The sequence below is a fragment of the Somniosus microcephalus genome, chromosome 3 (assembly GCF_052327205.1).
Source record: "Somniosus microcephalus isolate GS21.2 chromosome 3, FLI_Smic_1.0, whole genome shotgun sequence".
Taxonomy (NCBI): Eukaryota; Metazoa; Chordata; class Chondrichthyes; order Squaliformes; family Somniosidae; genus Somniosus; species Somniosus microcephalus.
The window spans coordinates 141,708,789-141,730,904 of NC_140989.1; the positions used below are offsets into that span (position 1 = coordinate 141,708,789).

The 22,116-nt window shown below is 45.7% G+C and overlaps 1 protein-coding gene across 3 annotated transcripts in view; it reads right to left on the bottom strand.

The window, feature by feature from the left end:
• The window catches only part of LOC147121444 (1-phosphatidylinositol 4,5-bisphosphate phosphodiesterase beta-4-like), a 911,912-nt gene that overhangs the window by 220,973 nt on the left and 668,823 nt on the right, over positions 1 to 22,116 (bottom strand). For all 3 annotated transcript variants that reach the window (XR_015077544.1, XM_085981700.1, XM_085981698.1), the window contains exons 25-27: positions 16,715 to 16,839; positions 15,188 to 15,239; positions 12,677 to 12,779 (exon numbers count right to left, since the gene is read on the bottom strand). Coding sequence is in view for 2 of the 3 variants with exons in the window: in XM_085981700.1 (XP_085837826.1) it covers positions 12,677 to 12,779; positions 15,188 to 15,239; positions 16,715 to 16,839 (280 nt within the window). In the remaining variant the exon portion in view is untranslated. The remainder of the gene's footprint in view (positions 1 to 12,676; positions 12,780 to 15,187; positions 15,240 to 16,714; positions 16,840 to 22,116) is intronic.

Here is a 22,116-nt window from a genome sequence, read left to right on the forward strand (position 1 = left end):
GGTAGGGCCCATTAGGGACCAAAGTGGCAATCTGTGTGTAGAGCCAGATGATGTAGGCGGGGTTTTAAATGAATTTTTTGCATCTGTGTTCACTATGGAGAAAGACGATGCAGACATAGAAATCGGGCAAGGGGACTGTGACATACTTGAACATATTAGCATCGAGAGGGAGGAGGTGCTAGCGGTTTTAGCAGGCCAAAAAGTGGATAAATCCCCAGGCCCGGACGAGATGTATCCCAGGCTGCTGTGGGAGGCAAAGGAGGAGATTGCAGGGGCTCTGACACAAATTTTCAGAACCTCTCTGGCCACAGGGGATGTACCAGAGGACTGGAGAACAGCTAATGTAGTACCATTATACAAGAAGGGTAGCAGGGATAAACCAGGGAATTACAGGCCAGTGAGCCTAACATCTGTGGTAGGGAAATTATTGGAAAAAATTCTGAGGGACAAAATTAGTCTCCACTTGGAGAGGCAAGGATTAATCGGGGATAGTCAGCATGGCTTTGTCAAGGGTAAATCATGTCTGACAAATCTGATTGAATTTTTCGAGGGGGTGATGAGGGAAATGCTGTGGATGTGGTTTACATGGACTTCAGTAAAGCTTTTGACAAAGTCCTGCATAGGAGACTGGTCAAGAAGGTAAGAGCCCATGGGATCCAGGGTGCCTTGGCGCGTTGGATCCTAAACTGGCTGAGTGGCAGGAGGCAGAGGGTGATGGTCGAAGGTTGCTTTTGTGACTGGAAGCCGGTGTCCAGTGGGGTACCTCAGGGATCGGTGCTGGGTCCCTTGTTGTTTGTGATCTACATAAATGATTTGGATGAGAATGTGAAAGGTATGATCAGTAAGTTCGCAGATGACACGAAAATTGGTGGGGTGGTAAATTGCGAGGAGGAAAGCCTCAGGCTACAGGACGATATAAACGGGTTGGTCAGATGGGTGGAAAAGTGGCAAATGGAATTTAACCCTGAAAAGTGCGAGGTGATGCATTTTGAAACGGACAAATAAGGCAAGGGAATACACAATGAGTGGTAGGACCCTAGGAAGTACAGAGGGTCAGAGGGACCTTGGTGTACATGTACATAGATCCCTGAAGGCAGCGGAACAGGTAGATAAGGTGGTTAAAAAGGCATATGGGATACTTGCCTTCATTAGCCGAGGCATAGAATATAAGAGCAGGGAGGTTATGATGGAGCTGTACAAAACGCTGGTGAGGCCACAGCTGGAGTACTGTGTGCAGTTCTGGTCACCTCACTATAGGAAGGATGCGATTGCTTTGGAGAGGGTGCAGAGAAGATTCACCAGGATGTTACCTGGGATGGAGCGCCTCAGCTATGAAGAAAGACTAAACAGGCTGGGGTTGTTTTCCTTGGAGCAAAGAAGGCTGAGGGGGGACCTGATTGAGGTGTACAAAATGATGAGGGGCATAGATAGGGTAGACAAAGAGGAACTTTTCCCCTTAGTAGGGGGGTCAATAACAAGGGGGCATAGATTCAGGGTAAGGGGCAGGAGATTTAGAGGGGATTTGAGGAGGAACTTTTTCACCCAGAGGGTGGTTGGAATGTGGAACTCAATGCCTAAAAGGGTGGTAGAGGCAGGAACCCTCACAACATTCAAGAAGCATTTGGATGAGCACTTGAAATGCCATTGCATACAAGGCTATGGACCAAATGCTGGAAAATGGGATTAGACTGGACAGGGATGGATGGGCGGCGCAGACACGATGGGCCGAAGGGCCTCTTTCTGTGCTGTAAAACTCTATGACTCTATGACCCTGATCAGGTAAACAGACACCGGGGAGGGGTAGAAACCCCGTCCAACAAGCAAGCGTTACACGTCCGGGCAGTTTTGAGAGAAAGACAAACCCGGACCTCTGAGAATGCTGGCATAGAGTGCGACAAGAAGCTCGGGTATTCTCGGAAGGAAAGAATAGGGGGGCTCTCTAAGGAACAGATCTCCAGGCACGAAGGAACGATCGGTGAAGCAGCGGCGATGTCAAGTGAGGAAGTTAAGAGGGGACCTTCGGGCTCCCTCACATATTCTTATATGACAAACCGACAGTCGTTAATTAAGAAGATGCAGAAAGACGGTTGGGATATGTCACAGACTTTAGAACTCCAGAGAAGCTGGTTGACTAAACAGACAAAGGATAAAACCAAGAAGGCAGGAGTGTTATTAGTACACCAACTAGCAGGACTCATTGAACAAGTAAACGTAATAAAGAAAGTTGCACAAGACAAAGTACAGATGGTTACGGAACTAGAGACAAAGGCGAAATGTCAAGCAAAGATTATAAAGGAATTAGAGTGGAAGGTATACGAGGGGGGGCGAATGGGGACCTGTCCAAACACCACCTCCCTTCCCCCATATTACAGTGCAGAACCAACAGCCCCTGCAGGCGAGGGGGACGTTGAAATAGTCGAGATGGCTCCTGTGAGTCGGGGCGGGACATTGGCTAATCCCACCGCCAGTTACAAACCATTCACTCCCGGGGAAAGACAACAGATCATGACCGTCTTAGGAAAACTCCAGCCCCGGAGCCAGAATGTTAAATTCTGGACGGAACTTAACGCCGTCTGGGTAGGGCACCAGTTGCACCTAAGGGATATTCACCAATTGGTCCGAGCAGCCTGCCCTGCGGACAAGTGGTGACTTGTGGCAGGCGGGCATGCAGTTCAACCCGCTCAAGACTACAGCGGAGGGCGTTGGACACACGCGGTAGCCCTCACTGATGAAATGGACGCCCAACAGCCGGCATTTGCCCTTTTTAAGACAGAAGTCCAGAGGGTCCTAGGTGATTCCCCCACGAATTGGAATAGAATCACAACAACCAAACAACAAAAGGGTGAGGGAGCGTCAGAATATGGAGAACGATTATTCAATATCTACCAAGAGAGCTCGGGCCAACAAAATGCCATTAGGACGGACCCGGCCTTTATACAGGCACTTAAGGATGGCTTGTCACCCAGACACCAAGACATCATTAAGATGGGGGTAGTAACCGCCAGAAACTATGATGACCTGGTAGAATGGACTAGTGGGGTAGATGGAAGTGGGATGGAGGATAAGGATAAGGTTAAGGTAAAGCAAGAGATGGTAGCAGCCGTGACTAATTGGGAATCTGGAACCCGACCCAAGAAAGGACCATGCCACAACTGTGGAAAGATGGGCCACTTTGCAAAAGAATGCAAAGGGAAGAAAGTTGACAAACAGTGCAATTATTGCGGAAAACGGGGGCACCTAGAGGCCGCCTGTTACGGAAAACACGGCAGGCCTAGTGAGGGGCAAAACACCCTAACCGCCGAAGGATATAAGGAATGGCAGGAATATAAGCGTAGTAGTTGATGTCCGGTGGCCCCCATAAAAGGTAAAAGGGAGGGGAGAATTTATGTGTCTGCACTAGTTGGGGGCCGACAATGTGAAATGCTGGTGGACACAGGCGCATCAGTTTCCGTCACTAACCTCCCCCTCCCCACGACTAGTAAGTCAATACTCCTGCGAGGACTCAATGGCACTAAAGTGCCAGCTCACTTGAGCACCACGCAGCTGGTGGAAATCGATAATATATACCTCCCCATGAAATTCTATGTGTGTAAAAATAATGAAGGTACAATATTAGGTAATGATATAATGAGGGAGTATAAAGCAATAATTGATTGTGGCAAAGGAAGGTTAACATGGCCAAAGGCGGATGGCCGTAAGGAAAAGATTAGACAACTGGCAAATAACACTGGCACCCTTGGGGTGGCCACCGTAACTACCAGGGACTGGCACGAAGATACGGGAGGATATGGAGCCATTTGTGATTCCGTGATTGGGGTATGGGCTGAAACAAAGTTAGATACAGGAAAAGCTAGTATCGACCCTATTAAGATTCCCGGACCAGAACACAAATCCCACCGCCAGTACCCAATAAAGGCGGAGGCCAGGAAGGCAGTCGTGGACATAGTGAAGGGGCTAGTAGAAAGGGGTATCCTGAGGGAAACCACGAGCACTACTAATTCCCCCACATGGCCAGTAGAGAAACCTGATGGGAGCTATAGGTTGACTATAGACTATACGGCCCTCAACAGGGTCACTCCTAAATTACACCCCATCGTTGCCAGCCCCTCAACAATTTTGAATGGGCTATCCCCTGAACAGAAGATATTCACCGTTTTAGACATAGCTAACGGATTCTGGGCACTCCCATTAGATCCGGAGTCACAAGAGAAATTTGCATTCACAGTAGGGGATAAACAATATACTTGGACCCGATTGCCACAGGGATTCCATAATAGCCCAGCTATTTTTCACCGCGTCATGAGTGATATCCTAAAACAGATAGAAGTACCTAAAGGAAGCACTATTTTGCAGTACGTCGATGACATACTAATAGCCTCGGAAACGAAGGCAGACCATCTGGCAACTCTATATTTAGTACTAAGGGCCCTGGAGACGGCTGGCCTCAAGGTAAGCCCTAAAAAAAGCACAGATAGGAAAAACTCAGGTCCTATACCTGGGACATCTAATCTCCCAAGGACTTAAAGAAATGCCACAGGACAGGAAACACGCTGTCCAGGGCATGCCGAGACCCGTAACAGTATGCGGAGTCAGGAAGGTACTGGGGCTCTTTAATTACAGTCGAAATTTTATCCCGGGGTTCGCTAAATTAGCAGAACCTATACAAAGATTAGTGAAAGGGGGTAAAGCCGCGTTGGAACCGATAGATTGGGGACCGGAACAAGAGGAAGCTTATACTCAACTAAAGTCTGAGCTAGTATCAGCCCCAGGGCTAGGACTGCCAGATATGAGTAAGGACTTCCACATACATTGCAACAATGAAGAAGGGTTTTACACAGCAGTAGTTACACAGGATCATGGGGATAAAAGAAGGCCCGTCACCTACTATTCCACAGCGGAGGGACCGGTAGTCACAGGGCTCTCCCGGTGCATAGCTGCATTGGATTGTGCGGCTTGGGCAGTAAAGGTTAGTGAGCCGATAGTAATGACAGGAAACATTATATTGCACACTAAACACACTCTGGTAGAGATGCTGGATACCGGGAAATTAAGATCCGTCTCGAACATGAGACGTGCCAAGTGGGAGGCCGTCCTCCTCCCTCCGAGTAAAGCAGTAACCATTGTTAGAGACACAGGGGAGAACCCGGCAGAAGGAATACTGGGAACTGGGGAGCCCCACAACTGTGGGGACGTAGATATGAACCTGGAAGAAGATAGGATAAAAGACACCCCTTTAGCGACAGCGGAAGAGACGTTGTACGTAGATGGTTCACGCAAGTATATAGATGGGCTGCCCCGAACGGGGTGGGCGGTGGTTAATGGCAAATTAAAAACCATAGAGTCAGGACGGATTGATGGAGGCCTATCGGCCCAAGTGGCAGAGCTAGTGGCTCTCACCAGGGCACTAGAGTTGTCAGAGAATAAAATCGTGAACATTTACACAGATAGTAGGTATGCCTTTGGGGTGGTCCACGATTATATGACTGCATGGGGTAGGAGGGGATTCATTACTACGGGAGGCAATCCCATAAAACACCAGCTGAGGATAGAAGCCCTCCTAGAAGCTAGCGACAAACCCCAACAGGTAGCAGTAATTAAGATTAAGGCACATCAGAGGGAACCGGACCGGACTAGCCCAGACTGGTTAAATCACCAGGGGAACCAGGCTGCGGACCAAGCAGCACAAAGGGCGCTAGAGCAAGAAAGGATCGAAGAAGTACCAATAGCCGCTGTGAGCAGCTCCGAGGACGAGATAAGTATTGACGAACTCCATGAGGACACCCCCGACGTCGAAAAAGGTACGTGGGAAGAACAAGGCGCAAAGCGGGGAAGCGATAATGTCTGGCGAAAGGATAACAGGGTAATGGCCCCCAAGTGCATTCAAAATACGCTATTAGAACTCCACCATGGGCTTGTACACTCAGGGAGAGAAGCAATGATGGGAAGCCTCAGCAAAGAATGGTGGTGGAAGGGGATGGGAAGAGATATCGCGAGATACTGCCATCGATGTATCACCTGTGCGCAGTATAACCCCGGGCGACCCATAAAAGTCAAAATGGGACATCAACCAAGGCCACGAGGGCCCTGGGAGCATATACAAATAGACTTCACAGGTCCCCTTCCACCGTCACATGGCAAAACATACTGCCTCGTGGTTGTAGACCAATTCACCCGCTGGGTAGAGGCTTTCCCCACGCGGAATTGCACCGCTTTGACGGTTGCCAGAGTCTTAGCTGAAGAAGTAATCCCCAGGTGGGGAATACCAATTCAAATGGACTCTGATCAAGGTACCCACTTTACCGGGAGTGTCATAAAAACAGTATGCCAATTAATGGGAATTAAACAAAAATTCCACATCCCATACCACCCTCAAAGTTCGGGCATGGTGGAACGAATGAACCGAACCCTTAAAAATGCATTGGCAAAGGCAATGCAGACGTCTGGGAAAACCTGGACTGAAGTATTGCCCATTATCCTAATGAAGCTGCGAGCCACTGAAAATCGAACGACAGGCTTGACCCCTTATGAATTGATGACAGGAAGGGCGATGCAATTGCCAGAAGGCATCATAACAGGTGGGGCCGATGTAGGCCCTTTAAAAGATAGACTAAAACGATACGTTCTGGAACTTAGCACTCAATTAAAGGAGATGCGAAAGAATGTCCGCGATAATCAGGAGGACAAGGATCGGGCACAAGAGCTCACAATGACGGCTTATGTTCCCTCAGCGGGTAGTAAAGTCATGGTGAAAACTCTGCCCAGCAAACCAGGGTTCGCCCCAAAATGGAGTGGGCCATATGAAATCATAATCAGTGGGGATACCTGTGCCTGTCTAGACATAAGGGGTAAAGGAGTATGGAAGCATTGGACACAATTGAAAGTATATAAAGACAACTGACTGGCTACTTTCTGAATCTGTTTTACTGGTGATCTGCATACCCTTTGTCATAAAATTCCTGTAAAGACTGGACTGTAGTGATATATTAATCATGTTTAGAGTATTATGGGTAATGGCGTTATTTCATATTGTCACGGGAAGCGCGGTACCCCATTTACGTAAAGAGAGAGGATTGCATGTAAATACCTTTCTGTATATGGTATATGTCATATGTCTATGCGAAAAAAATGGGCCAAAGCTCCTGCTGGGTGTGCGCCCATGTGCCCACCCATACGGGGGGAGGAATCCCATTAAGGCCTATCCCCTTTAAGGTAGAGGAGATGGTAGGGTGGTTATTATACTCTAGTACCACCTGGAATAAGGAGGATACCATACAAACCCAAAATAGCTTGAATCCAGATCAGCTGGAACATGAGTGGAAACAGGCAGGGTATAACCCCACGAACTTTAAAGGATGGTTTCATCCCCAGTACGATAATCGAAGGTATCCAGAAGAGCTATTAGTCAGCACAGGGGGAAAACTAAACAATGCAGAGGGGGAAGTCTGCTTGGTAAACTATGACGAGACAGGGTTAGTGGTTGGATGGAGTAAGTGCAAGTATAATTACACTTTAACCAAAACCAGTACTAAACCATCAGATGCCCTAGAATGGCCCTACGTGGGAACGTTTAATTTATCCAAAGTGCTAAACCGGACTAGCAATCTACCCTGGAGGGGAATACCTGGGATCATGTACCAACTTTGGAACAAATTTGAGGCCTATAATAATACCTATTTCATTTGTGGATATAAGGCGTATCCATGGCTTCCACGAACCTGGACTGGGTCATGCTATATAGGATACGTAGTACCATACATCCATTATTTATCCTCCCTAACCCACCACTACGGGTACCAGTCGTTATGGCAACCAGCCAAGCGTGTTAAGAGAGCTATTACGGAAACCGAAAGATTCTGGGCTATAGCATTCCCCTGGTACGGAACAGGAAAAATAGCAAGGGAATCCATAAACATGGCAGCAGTGCTCGAACAAATAGCCAACGATACGGCTGAGTCCCTGAGAGAAATGAGTGCCGAAATGGTGGCGATCCGGACCACCGCCTTACAGAATAGGATAGCCCTAGATTATCTGTTGGCGGCGCAAGGAGGCACCTGTGCCCTGATCGGGACAGACTGCTGTACATATGTCCCAGATAGCTCCGAGAATATCACGAGCCTAGCAAATCATATCCAAGAAGAAATAAAGAAGCTCCATCAACCCACAAGCACAGGGTGGCTTGATTGGTTGCTAGGGAAAACCGGGTGGGGAGTGTGGATGATGCAAGGGATAATAATAATAGTTGTAATTTGTATGTTGATGTGTTGTGCGCTGAGCCTTATAAAGTTGTGTTGCCAAACTGCTATGAAAACCGTGATGCCGATCGCCTCTATCGAGGAGGAACACACCAACCTGCTACCAAGGGACGAAGAACACCAATACGATACTGTCGAAGGAACAACCGAACCCCCGGACATAAGCCAGAGGCTGTAAGCACCGACGAAAGGGGGACCGAGGATGGTCATCTGGGAGCAAATGAATCGTGCTCCAGGACCAAGAGGAGGGATTGTTAGAATAAAATTTTGCTGGACAAGATTTTGCTGGAAAAGACACAAACAACAAATTCGCTGACTGGGACTAATTGAATCACTGCACAGTGAGACATGCCACGCTTACGCATGGCTGGAACAAAGTTCATCTCGTGTCCTGACTGGGACTAATTGAATCACTGAGGACTAACAAGGTTCACTGGTATCCTATCATCGAACTAATCACATTCCGCCAGGGAACAAGACGGAACGAAGACCTGAAGAGGCAGAATTGGCAACACAAGTGTGTAAACTCCTGACTGGAGGAAAATAACGATATGCGCTAATAAACGAATTGATTGGTTGAATGTAAATGATCTAAAACCAACTTCTTGGAATTGTATATAAGCTCGGCACGTACTACAATCAGGGAGAAGGTGCTCTCGCAGACCGCGTGGTTGCAGACTCTTCTCCCAGAGCTCTGTCATTTAATAAAGTTGTCTCTCTTACTCAAAGTCTAGTTTCCGAGGAATCATTTTTCCTACAACAGTGTTATAATATGCAGGCCCATTAATAGAAGGGCATATTATGTGTCTGTCTTTATATTTACCAGGATTTAGGATGGAAGTAAAAGGGGTGGAAACTTGGCATTCTGAATCTTACAGGGAGAAAATATATTTTACACGAATAAAACTTTGGAAATTTGTACGCTGGCTTTTCTTAAAGTAATTTTCAAAAACAATCAAACCAGACTTTAATCTACATATAGATTGGGCTAACCAAATTAGTAACAATACTGTGGAGGAGGAATTCCTGGGGTGTATACGGGATGGTTTCCTGGATCAATATGTCGAGGAACCAACTAGAGACCAGGCCATCTTAGACTGGGTATTACGTAATGAGAAAGGATTAATTACCAATCTTGTTGTGCGAGGCCCCTTGGGGAGGAGCGATCATAATATGATAGATTTCTTTATTAAGATGGAGAGTGAAGTAGTTGACTCAGAGACTAGGGTCCTGAATTTAAATAAAGGAAACTATGATCGTATGAGGCGCGAGTTGGCTAGGGTGGATTGGGGAACTTTACTTAAAGGGTTGACGGTGGATAGGCAATGGCAAACATTTAAAGATAACATGGATGAACTACAGAATTTGTTCATCCCTGTTTGGCATTAAAATAAAACAAAAAAGGTGACTCAACCGTGGCTAATAAGGGAAATTAGGGATAGCATAAGATCCAAGGAGGGGACATATAAATTGGCCAGAAAAAGCAACAAACCTAAGGATTGGGAGCAGTTTAGGATTCAGCAAAAAGAGGACAAAGGGATTAATTAAGAGGGGGAAAATAGAGTATGAGAGTAAGCTTGCAGGGAACATAAAAACTGACTATAAAAGCTTCTATAGATATGTGAAGAGAAAAAGATTGGTGAAGTCAAGTGTAGGTCCCTTGCAGTCAGAATCAGGGGCATTTATAATGGGGAACAAAGAAATGGCACACCAATTAAATACATACTTTGGTTCTGTCTTCACAAAGGAGGACACAAATAACCTCCCAGAGATGTCGGGGAATATAGGATCTAATGAGAGGGAGGAACTGAATGAAATCAGTATTTGTAGGGAAATGGTATTAGGGAAATTGACGGGATTGAAGGCCGATAAATCCCCAGGGCCTGATAATCTACATCCTAGGGTACTTAAGGAAGTGGCCCTAGAAATAGTAGATGCATTGCTGGTCATCTTCCAAAATTCTATAGACTCTGGAACAGTTCCCATGGATTGGAGGGTAGCTAATGTAACCCCACTATTCAAAAAAGGTGGTAGAGAGAAAATGGGGAATTACAGACCAGTAAGCCTGACATCAGTAGTGGGGAAAATGCTAGAGTCCATTATAAAAGATGTACAGGTAATAGCAGAGCACTTGGAAAACAGTGACAGGATCGGACAAAGTCAACATGGATTTACAAAAGGTAAATCGTGCTTGACTAATCTGCTGGATTTTTTTGAGGATGTAACTGGTAGAATTGATAAGGGAGAACCAGTGGATGTGGTGTATTTGGACTTTCAGAAGGTTTTCGATAAGGTCCCGCATAAGAGATTAGCGTGTAAAGTTAAATCACATGGGATTGGGGGTAAGGTACTGACTTGGATAGAGAACTGGTTGGCAGACAGGAAGCAAAGAGTTGGAATAAATGAGTCTTTCTCCGAGTGGCAGGCAGTGACTAGTGGGGTACCGCAGGGATCGGTGCTAGGACCCCAGCTATTCACAATATATATTAATGATCTAGACAAGGGGACTAGATGTAATATCTCGAATTTTGCAGACGACACAAAGCTGGGTGGGCGTATGTGGTGTGAGGAGGATGCCGAGAAACTCCAGTATGATTTGGACAGTTTGGATGATTGGGCAGATGCATGGCAGATGCAGTATAATGTGGATAAATGCAAGGTTATTCAATTTGGTGGCAAAAACAGGAAGACAGATTATTATCTGAATGAGAATAGATTGGGAGAAGGGGAAGTGAAACAGGACCTGGGTGTCCTTGTGCAGCAGTCGCTGAAGGTAAGCATGCAGGTGCAGCAGGTGGTTAAGAAGGTAAATGGTATGTTGGCCTTCATAGCGAGAGGATTCGCATACAGGAGCAAGGATATCTTGCTGCAGTTGTACAGGGCCTTGGTGAGAACACACCTTGAGTATTATGTGCAGTTTTGGTCGCCTTATCTGAGGAAAGATGTTCTTGCCATGGAGTGAGTGCAGCTAAGATTCACCAGACTAATACCTGGGATGGCAGGAATGACGTATGAGGAGAGATTGGGTCGATTGGGCTTATATTCGCTGGAGTTTAGAAGAGTGAGAGGGGATCTCATTGAAACTTATAAAATTCTAACAGGACTAGACAGACTAGATGCAGGAAGGATGTTCCCGATGGCGGGGGAGTCCAGAACCAGGGGTCACAGTCTAAAGATAAGGGGTAAGCCATTTAGGACAGAGATGAGGAGGAATTTATTCACCCAGAGAGTGGTGAACCTGTGGAATTCTCTACCACAGAAGGCAGTTGAGGCCAATTCATTAAATATATTCAAGAAGGAGTTAGATATATTTCTTAAGGCTAAAGGGATCAAGGGATATGGGGAGAAAGCAGGGACAGGGTACTGAATTTGGATGATCAGCCATGGTCTCATTAAATGGCGGAGCACGCTCGAGGGGCCGAATGGCCTATTCCTGCTCCTATCTTCTATGTTTCTATGTTAGAGTCTGAGAGCAAAACAGTACTATCAAAAAAAAATATTAACTGGTCTTTCATCTCATTTGCTGTTTTGTGAGATCCTGGCATACACAATTGGCAGTCCTGTTTATCTACATAAAGACCCAGATTTTCCAGGGGCTATGACCGTGTATGCTGTCCTGCAAGCTCCGTGTTTCTGTATAAGATGCGCATGCGTGAAAACCCAGAACTTGCGATCTGTCAACAGATGTCCGAATCACCGGGAAATGGACATTCACTGGTTCAAAGCTATTTGCCCAACTACTGTCCAACGGATGCCCACAAAACTCTTACTCCTGGTAAAAGCAGGCATAAGACGTTCTTTTACCAGCATAAGGGTTTAAATAAATATTAAAGTAACATTTTTTAAATCATTTAAAATTCAAAAAACTTTAAAATTAGTTTAGGTTATTTTTGGCCCCTTTAAAACTGTTTAAATTTATTTTTCAAAAAAATTACATTTTTGTTTTAAATGTTTAATTAAATTGTATTTTAATTAATTTTAAACATGTGATAATTTATTTTTATTTAGGTTGTGTGAAAATATGTTTATTTCATTCCTATTAAACTTATGGCGATTCCGTACGTAAATGGAATCCCCATAAGCATAATGGGGATCCCCTTTTTGATTGGTTGGGCTGGGCCACGTGATCGCAGAGACACTTGTGAACCACATGCACCCCAGGATATGTGGACCGTTACACAGGTGTATGCCTGCAGGCCCAGGAGTACGAGTCTTAGTAGGTCTGGGGCCATCAGATAAGTACAGATTTTACTCGCGGTTCAGAAGCATTTGCCCGTGGGAGGCCTCCGACTGCAATTTCAGGTCCAATGACTGTGATGAGACTTCAGAAACTGATTCAGTGATTGTGAAGTGCTTTTGGATATACTGTACTGAGGATGTGATAACATGCTAAATAAATGTAAGTTCGTTCTTTCTCACTTTACCTGCACAGAACAGGTAGCTGCAATAACACCATCCACTGGGGTCTCGGAGAATGGGTCAAAGGTCCGATCAGGGCGACGCATGAAGTCTGGCTTAAGTAGAAAACTAATAGGGGTAAAAGGATTTCCAAAGAAAGTAATATTACTGCACAAGTTATACAAACGCTTAACACAAAGAATAATATTTCTAAAAACCTGAAGCTTCTGGCAAATCTCTGGATAAATATTGTTAAAAACAAGTTGTAAGAGTAGTTAAAGCATAACACCTGAAGGCCAACACAATGGCAGCGAGCATGTCAGAAGTGCATCTTTCTCAGTAAACTTCTGATTTATATAGCTCACCAGTCTTAGTAGAGTCTGCCTAGGATATCAAAACTAGAATGTGTTTCAAACCCACCTCCACTGAGGGGTGGGAAAAATTTGCGATTTTGCCCTAATTGGCCAGTTGATTTCAGAGGTGTGGGTTCCCCTGGGCCAATTAGTCTTTTGGGACTGAAACTTGCCTCTTTTGACGTCACTTATCCAGCTTCATTTAAGGGCTGCTTGCTGCCTTGGCTCATTCCACTGGTTTTGGGTCAATGCTGCACCACCTCCAAGTTGTTATCGCCTTGAAGAATGGCCAGCTCCAAGGCAAGGGCCTCCCCGAAGTTCTCAGATGAGGCGCTGGGTATGCTTGTTGAGGGGGAGAGAGCTAGCAGGGAGGTGCTCTTCCCCTCATCTGGGGGGGGAAGAGGCCTCCCAGAGAAACCAAGGCTGTGTGGGTCCAGCTGGCAAGGGATATAACCTCCAGATCTGTGTGCAGCTTGGGTGATTGTTTCTGTTTATTGATGAAATGCCATCCTTGTGGGAATGTATTAAAGTTAGGTGATGGCAAACTGTTGGTGTGATGGCATCTGTTATTTCGGCTTAGGCAGCTCCACATTGCAGGCTCCACGACACTTGCAGGGTCAGGATGGTGGTCAGAGTGAAAGGAGGCCAGAGAGTCATGCCATTGTCTATCATGTGTTAAGAAGGAGCCAAGCATATGTGCCACAATGGGCAACCTATGCAAATCTGGCCAGGGTGAGTGCATTCCTTGCACGACGTACTTCCATGCGCTGGCGCCTTCTGCTCTGTGCAGCATCAGGTGGGTGAACAGGAGGTTGGGGCTCCTGCTGCTGCTGAGCTGCCTGGTTCTGCTGCTGCCGTGGATGCTCCTCATCCGATTTTGATGTCCATGGTGAAAGGAAATAAATGGTTCCCATGCTGCTGGCAGATACCATTGGGGAAGCGCTCAGTCCAAGTTGGGAGAGGGTCTTCCAAGGAGGTCCCATAGTTGAGAGATAGAAGCTGCAACACCTCCGACTTCGGTAGGCCTGCTAAAAGTGCTGAAAGACCTTTGGAACAAAAGTTCTGCCACCTGCAACTGCTCCCTGATGAAAGCTCCATTTTAATGGTGGAGCTGCAGCTGTGAGGAGGCCACTCATTTGTCAACCCGCCAGGATTCGCTGGCGTGGTTTAGGAAGGTCGTACAACACGCTGAAAATGTGGTAAAATAACAAAGACCTGTCAAAATAGGATTCTAGAGGCCCTTAACTACTATTTAAGGGTCTTACCTACCTCTTCTGACTGATGGAGGCGGGACCGAATCACATCCAACAAACCCGCCTCCGGCAAAATTGTGCGGAGGCGAGTTGGAAGCAGGTTCTTAACCCGCCCTCAGTTTTTGCCATTTTGCCAACTGTCCCACCTCCAAACCCGCCTCCTTGGGGCTGGGAGAATCGCCCCCATGGTGTCCAATGGAGTGCCCAGATACAAGGGGGCTCCAAGAAGCTGGCTGTAGGACTTGTCCTGGGGCCTTCGCAAATCGGCAGGTACGAAAGAGGCCTGGAGCAAGCAATGAGGAGCACCAACAGGTAGGTAACCTCCGCACTAACCCCCCTAACATGATCCCCGGCACATGCTAGTGGTCCAGGACACAATAACCGGGCATAGTGCGGCTGTCTAGAGCCTGGGCACTGGGGGAGCGGGGGACAGGTGAGTATAACATCGCCCCTTTTATCTCATGGCTTTCATCTCACCATTCATTTCTAACCTCAGTAACATGCTTAATACAATAAATCAGGCCTGTTTAGTTAAGTACTTCAAAACTTACCTGTGCAGAAAAGATCAAGTTAAAGAAATATTTTTTTTTTTTAGAGTATACCATTAATTCAAACAGCAATTGCTGTACATATTGAAAATACATACGATAAAATTCTTTCTCACCTAAATGGCCAATATAAACACCTAATGTACTGAGCTTAATATAGATGGTCGAAAGAGACCCCACCTACCTTAAGAAAGTTAGAGCAGCTAAACTACACTTAACTCCATCAAGAAATTATTTAAGTACTGGCATAAGCTATGTGGAAAATATCTTCAATGCTTATATTTAGATCTATTTCAGTTAAACTGAAATGTCGTAACACAGTTTTTGAAAATTACAGATTATTTACAGGCACAGACAGCTAACAGCAGAGACACAGTACTTACCCACATGATCCATTGTATTCAAACTTTCCCTGATTTAATTGCATGGCCAAATCTGTTACATAATATAAAACAATGAAGAATTAGAACTGATAGATTAGGGAAGAGATCGAAATTTAGATGTTCAAGGAAAATTAGCGGCAATTTTAAAGAAAAAATGTTACGATGAATTTGTATTTCTTAATTTAATATCTCAATATTAACATCTACAAAAACCAAACAGATTTTCAACTTATTATACTGCTAATTTAACGCAGGTATTAATCAGTTTGTTTTAAATGGGTCAATGTTTCCACTAAAATAATGCAGAAAGATATCAGGACACTCGATTGTGTAATGGTTTAACACACTGCTCTTTCAATCCTGTGACTTAATTTCAAAGCCAACTTAAACTAAAAGGATGAAGACCTTCTCTCTTTAGATATTGTGAGGATTCTATGTGAAATAAGTTGCAATATTAATAATGAGCTGACCATGGGAAATTGTGTGTAATTAGCACACTATGGGGTAAAATTGGTCTTGGATGATTTACACCCCACAATGAAGCCAATGGAAAAGAAAATCAGGCAGGGTGTAAAACGGGCTACCGATTCGCTATCGCCCATATTGAGCAACCGCCCAAGCCCAATTTCAGCCCCGACACTTCCAGTCAGCCATTCACTCATTTCTAATCATTATGGACTGATCTTCACCAAAACTAGAAAATCTAGGCCAAAGTGTTTGCAATGTAGGGCACAGAGGAAATTTCCCCCTATGTGTAGTCCTGACTTTGTTCTGGAAACAGCCTATTTATTGAATGAAGGAATAAATAATGTGCTTTTATGCCCACAGGGAGTGCATCGCAGGAAATCATAGGCACACAGTCTGTGATTTCCTGTCCATTAATACTTTATGGGTGGAGAATCACGGGCTGTGTGCCCACGATTTCTCGCAATGCGCTCACTGCAAGCGTGGAATTAGCCCATGCATATATTGGAAATTTGGATTTATCCATAACATAGCAGCAAACGGTTCAAAAAATCAATCAGACGGCATGTTACCAAAGTGAAATTTACTATCGTTTTAATTGGGCTCTGTTCTCCTTTAACATGTTGAACATGTTGAGATTTGTGTGCCTTGGTCAAAAGATTTTGAGGTAGGGATCATCAAAAAGTCATATGTGTACCAAGATAAAGTTGCATTAGAATAATGTAACTGATACCATTTTATTCTTGCAATTGTGTTCCATTGTATGCCATGATGAGAACTATAAATGAAGCTTACCTACGTACAGCTTTTAATTAAAATTTGGTAGATTTAGGATAAAACAGTGACCATTTGAAATTAATTTTGCAATTTCTAACCTGTACAACGTTTCACCATTAATTTTTCATAGCTTCTTGGTTTTACATAGACAATTATGTGCTGTGCCATATGTCTGCCAACAGAAATGCCATTGGCAAATGATTGTGCTCCATCCAGGGCATCTGTTTGGGAGTGGCTTCTTAATTCCTGCATTGTGAATCAGGATGATGGGACAACAGTTCCTACCTGGGGTCTGGAAGTTCAGGGAGACCATCTGGCAGCCAGCGTTCCAGAAGATCTGAGGCATGTAATTACTGGAATCCACTCGGCCTCCCTTGGGGTAAATACGACTCATTTGTCGCTTATTATAACTGTGAAGCTCATTAAGGAAAATGAACCAAAACAGCTGCATCTGCATGTATGTACACATTTACACTTTAATACTGTCATTATTATTTATTCCCCTTATTTTGCAAACCACTTCAATAATTATTTTTGTTCCCTATTTTGCATAAGCGTGATGTTTCAGTAATTAATTATTATATCAAGAGGAACAAAATCATGAAAACAAGTCTAATATTGTGCATATTTTATTTAATTTCTCATATTGGTTAAAGGCTTCTAACCGTTGCATTGACAAACTGATGAGTTTGGCTGATATGTCATTGTTATGTGAAACATATAGGGGCGGATTTTGCTGTGAAAATATTGGTGAGGCTAAAAGCGCTCAGCATTATTTATGCACAAATCGGACAGCAACTTCCAGTGAGCGGAGATGCGCAGTTAAACATGAAAGTCTGGAAGTTGCTGTCCGAGATGCAGCACTCCTCCATAAGCTGTGCAAAAATGGCATCTCGCCTTCTGGCTCCCCATTCAAATGTATTGAACAGCGTGAAGTTCCTGTACTGACGTCCTAGATACGGACTAAACTCGCCACAAAAAGTTAAGTCAAGTCATTCCAGTGTAAGTACCCTTTTAACAGCTTGGTAAGTCTTAATTACTGCCAAACAACCTCTCTAGTACTGAAAATGAACTTTAACAAGTGTGGAGTCTCGTTCTTTCAGATTATAATTATTGCTAAGAGATTTTTTTTTAATTAAAAATATTTTTTTTACTTTTTCTTTCTTTCTCTTTCATCTCTCCCTCTTAATCCAATCTTTCATTCCTGCCTTTTATTTTGCTTTCTGTACCTGATTTGACATTGAATTCACCATTCTAACTGGTTCAGACTGTGCTCTTCAACCTGACCTGTTGAGGAGATGCACAGTTGCTTGCCCTGTTCACACAGATCCCAGATGCCCTGTAGAGGGCGCTGCATGTCCTGCTGACAGCAACTTCAAGTGCAAAACCCCATGGAAAGTCCATTCACGGCAAAATCCGGCCCATAATCTCTCAGACTTGTAAAAGCACACTCGAAAATTTAAGTTTTAATGTAATACCCTCCCATTTTGAAATCTATATGCTAACGATCAATTCGAAAGGACTAAAATGCCATTTATAAATCGATAATTATGTATCTATTTATTAAATTGTGGTTGTGCATTGCCACATTTTACACATTAGATATCATCTTTTCCTTATCAACCAAAAACTAAAGCAAAATGTGGGGAAAGGATAAGCCCACAAATGTAAATAAGCTCTGATTATTTTTTTGTGTGTAAAGGGCTATTGTTGCTGCTATAATATGAGTTCCCTTTCCTCCTGCTGTACCACATCTTTTACAGTGATTGGTGATGATAACATTGCTCCAGCCACTTTGCCCTGCCCTGGTGCCTCAGCATCTTTAGTGCATTGCTCTGGCTACTGTTCTTTCTGCTAACAATTCACTCGCTATAAATTGATATAGGTTCGTGCTTGTTGTGAATCTGAGCTATGAACAAGGTTTTCTACATATTACTGGCAATCAAAGTTTACAGCCACATCTTCGGGCTCCACAACAAACCTCTAATCACAGAGCAGCTGCTTTCATCCTCACAAAATTCCTTCCAAATTGCAAGGTTTTTCATGCTCACAATGGACATGAACTACTCATTTTGCCACTATTCCACATTTTTTGATGTAAAGCTATTGGGATTTTGGTCTTTATCTCAAAGGGATTGGAATTCAAATGTGAGGATTTGATGCTTCAGTTGTACAAACCTTCGGTCAGATCACATCTGGAGTATTGCGTCCAGTTTTGGGCACCAAACCGCAGGAAAGATATATTGGCCTTGGAAGGGGTACAGAGCAGATTCACCAGAAGTCTCTCTCTCTCTCTCACTCAGAGTGCGTGGTGCAAAAATGTCACCAACAAAAAATGGCAGGAAGCGGTCGCCTTTAAATAGCGCTCCCCCAATCCCTTTCTGACTGCAAAACGCTCCCCTCAACCTGTTGTTGCTAGCGGCAGGCGGTAAGGCAGGGGGCGCCACTCAATATCCAGTCCGGGGCGCTACCGGGGCATTGCGCACTCGACTGACGTCACGATCTGCCGGCGCAGGAGATCGTGGCAGTAGTGTTTAGCGCTGCCGCAAAATGTCTAGTTAATTTCGCGAGCAGCGCAAACATCGCCGCGCCCGGGCGCTAGTTGCTTTGCGCCCCATTAGCGCCCTCTTAAGGCACTAACGGGAGGCGCAAACAACTGAATTTTTCCCCCAATGGGTTGAATGGCGTCTTTCTGTGCCGTAAATTTCTATGATTCTATGATTCCCTTCATACATCACCTGGGAGTGCAGCAATAGCCAAGGAAACTTAGTCTAGACCCAGATAGGTCAGGCCAAAGCCTAAGATGGCAATTTCCGATGGGTCCTGGAGTTGGCATGGCTAAGGGGAGAGATTTTTCCACATATGAAATTGCTCAGCTCCAGCCATTCTTCCAGCCAGCAATCTGGAAGGCCTGGATGAACTCAATATGCAGGTTGCTGAACTGATGAAAGTGGGGCCCAGTTGGCAATATAAGCCTGGACACCCCTCAAAACATTGACACTATAAGTGATAGGGGCAGGTTGACCACAAAGTAAAACAACTCTGGAGCCAGTGGCATTTGCTAGCCAAGCAACTTGCCAGTATTGTATTTCCTGCCCCATCTCCGCTAGCAGGTGCCCATAAAGTGCCCACATTGTGACTGAAGATATTAAAATGAGTTGACTCCGCCCTGGCCACAGATACTCCAGCGGGATCAGGAGTGGAGGTCAGTAGTGTACCTACGTTGGTACAGCAGGGCTGAGGAATTTTTGGGACCCATGTTTTTAACCAAATTCCCTGTTTTGATTTTCTTAGGTTTACAATTGAATACAAAATGCAAAAATATTTGCAAAGCACTGGAGATTCAGGATGATGGGACTCTTCTGTTTTTTGATTGATTTCTTAACTCCAAAAGGTTCTCTGCCTATGACAGTAACTATGAAAACACTTAGCATGGTTAAAATTAATGTTTTGTCTTGCACATTTTTTAAAATTTGTTCCTGGGCAAGGCCAGTATTTATTGCCCATCCCTAATTGCCCTTGAGTGGCTTGCTAGGCCATTTCAGAGGGCAGTCAAGAGTCAACCACATTGTTATGGGTCTGGAGTCACATATAGGCCAGACCAGGTAAGGACGGTGGATTTCCTTCCCTAAAGGACATTAGTGAACCAGATGGGTTTTTAATGACAATCATGGTTACCATTACTGATACTAGCCTTTTATCCCAGATTTACTTAAGTAACTGAATTTAAATTCCCCAGCTGCCATGGTGGGATTTGAACTCTGGTCTCCACAGATTACTAGTCCAGTAACATTACGGCCCCGATTTTCCTGGAGCCGTCAGGCGGGGTTTCAGGCGAGCGGGGGCTGAAAATCGCAGAAATAGGGGGTCGCGACCCCCCCGCCCGACTTTCGCCCCCGTGTTTCAGCGCGACCCGAATCAGTCCCGCCCACAGCAGGCGGGACTGATCGGCGGGAGCCTAATGACCAATAATTGGCATGTTTAATCCTATTTTCAGGGGCCCTTGGAATTTTCAGCCTTTCCCCACGTAAACCACGCCTGGTGGGAACACCGCTGATGAAACCTGGCGTGAACAATGTCGGCTTGCTTGTTTTCAGCTGCAGGTCAATCAGGACTGAAGAGACTTAATCAGCCAGCATTTGTAGGCTGCAGGACCTTGTTGCTGAAGGCTTGGGGCAACTTGTTGAAAGCTTAGGCACAGCTGTGGAAGGTTGGAGCCTCACACACTTCTCCAGTGTGAGCTCCTGGGAAGCCCCTCTCAGCACCCTAACTCAGCGCCTCCTCAATGGAGGCATCTGCCAGAAGCATGGGAGGCCTTTTGTTCCTTCCCTTCTTGACATTAGAGGATCTCCAACAGCAGAGGAGGCTGCAGCAGATCCAGCAACAGCAGCAGGTCCAGCAACAACAGCAGCACCAGCAACAACAGCACCAGCAGCAACAACAGCAGCACCAGCAGGAGCGACAGGATGCGGCTCAGCCACCTGAGGCAGCACAGGCCAGAAGGGGCCAGCGCATGGAAGGCCGTCGGTGCAGGAGATACCCCCCAAAGAGGGTCTACAGACACAGGGTGAGCTACCTCAACATGACTGAGCAGCAGTGCCAAAGGCGGCTCCGACTTTTGCGAGAGGTAGTGACTGACATCTGCGCAATGCTACAGCAAGACCTGGAGCCCAGAGCACCAGGTCGACACTCCTTACCAGTGGCCATCAAAGTCACCAACGCACTCAACTTTTATGCCTCAGGCTCCTTCCAGGGATCAGCAGCAGACATCAGCGGCATCTCTCAGGCTGCCGCACACACTTGTATCAAACACGTCACCGATGGCCTCTTTGCCCTCGCACACAATCACATCCATTTCACCCGAGATCGCGCAAGTGTGAGGGCGCGAGTGCGTGGATTAGCTCAGCTGGCAGACTTTCCAAGGGTGCAGGGCGTCATTGACTGCACACATGTGGCCCTTAGGGCACCCCATCGCAATCCAGGAGTTTTTGTCAACCGCAAGGACTTCCACTCCCTTAACGTTCAGCTGGTGTGTGACCACAAGAAGGAGATTTTGCATGTTTGTGCCAAGTACCCTGGCAGCTGCCATGACTCCCTCATACTGCGCCAGTCTACTGTGCCTCCGCTATTCAGTCCGCCGAACGAACTTCAGGGATGGCTACTTGGAGACAAGGGATATCCCCTGTGGGCTTAGCTAATGACGCCGGTGAGGAGACCAGCCAATGAAGCTGAGGAGTGCTACAACTCCAGCCACATTTCCACCAGATGCATTATCGAGCAAGCCATCGGATTGCAAAGATGAGCTTCAGATGCCTCGATAGATCAGGTGGAGCCCTACAGTACTCATCAGCCAGGGTCTCGAAAAACGTTGTGGTATGCTGTGTGCTTCACAACATGGCACAGCGTCATGTCTTGCCGATTCCGCAGGACCAAGAGGCTCCTCTCAGAGCTGCCTCGGATGAGGATGATGCTGAGGAGGAAGAGGAGGAGGACGACGGAAACGAGCATCCTGCAGAGGCCCGTCAAACAGCGGCACCAGTGCGCGAGAATATTGCTGGGCGGAATGCAAGGAACGCACTCATCCTGGGCAGATTTGCGTAGCCTGGTACCTCAAACACTGTAGCCTCACTGCTTCTTAACTGACCATGGACAGTGGCCCATCCCTGTGCATTTCTACCTATTGGACC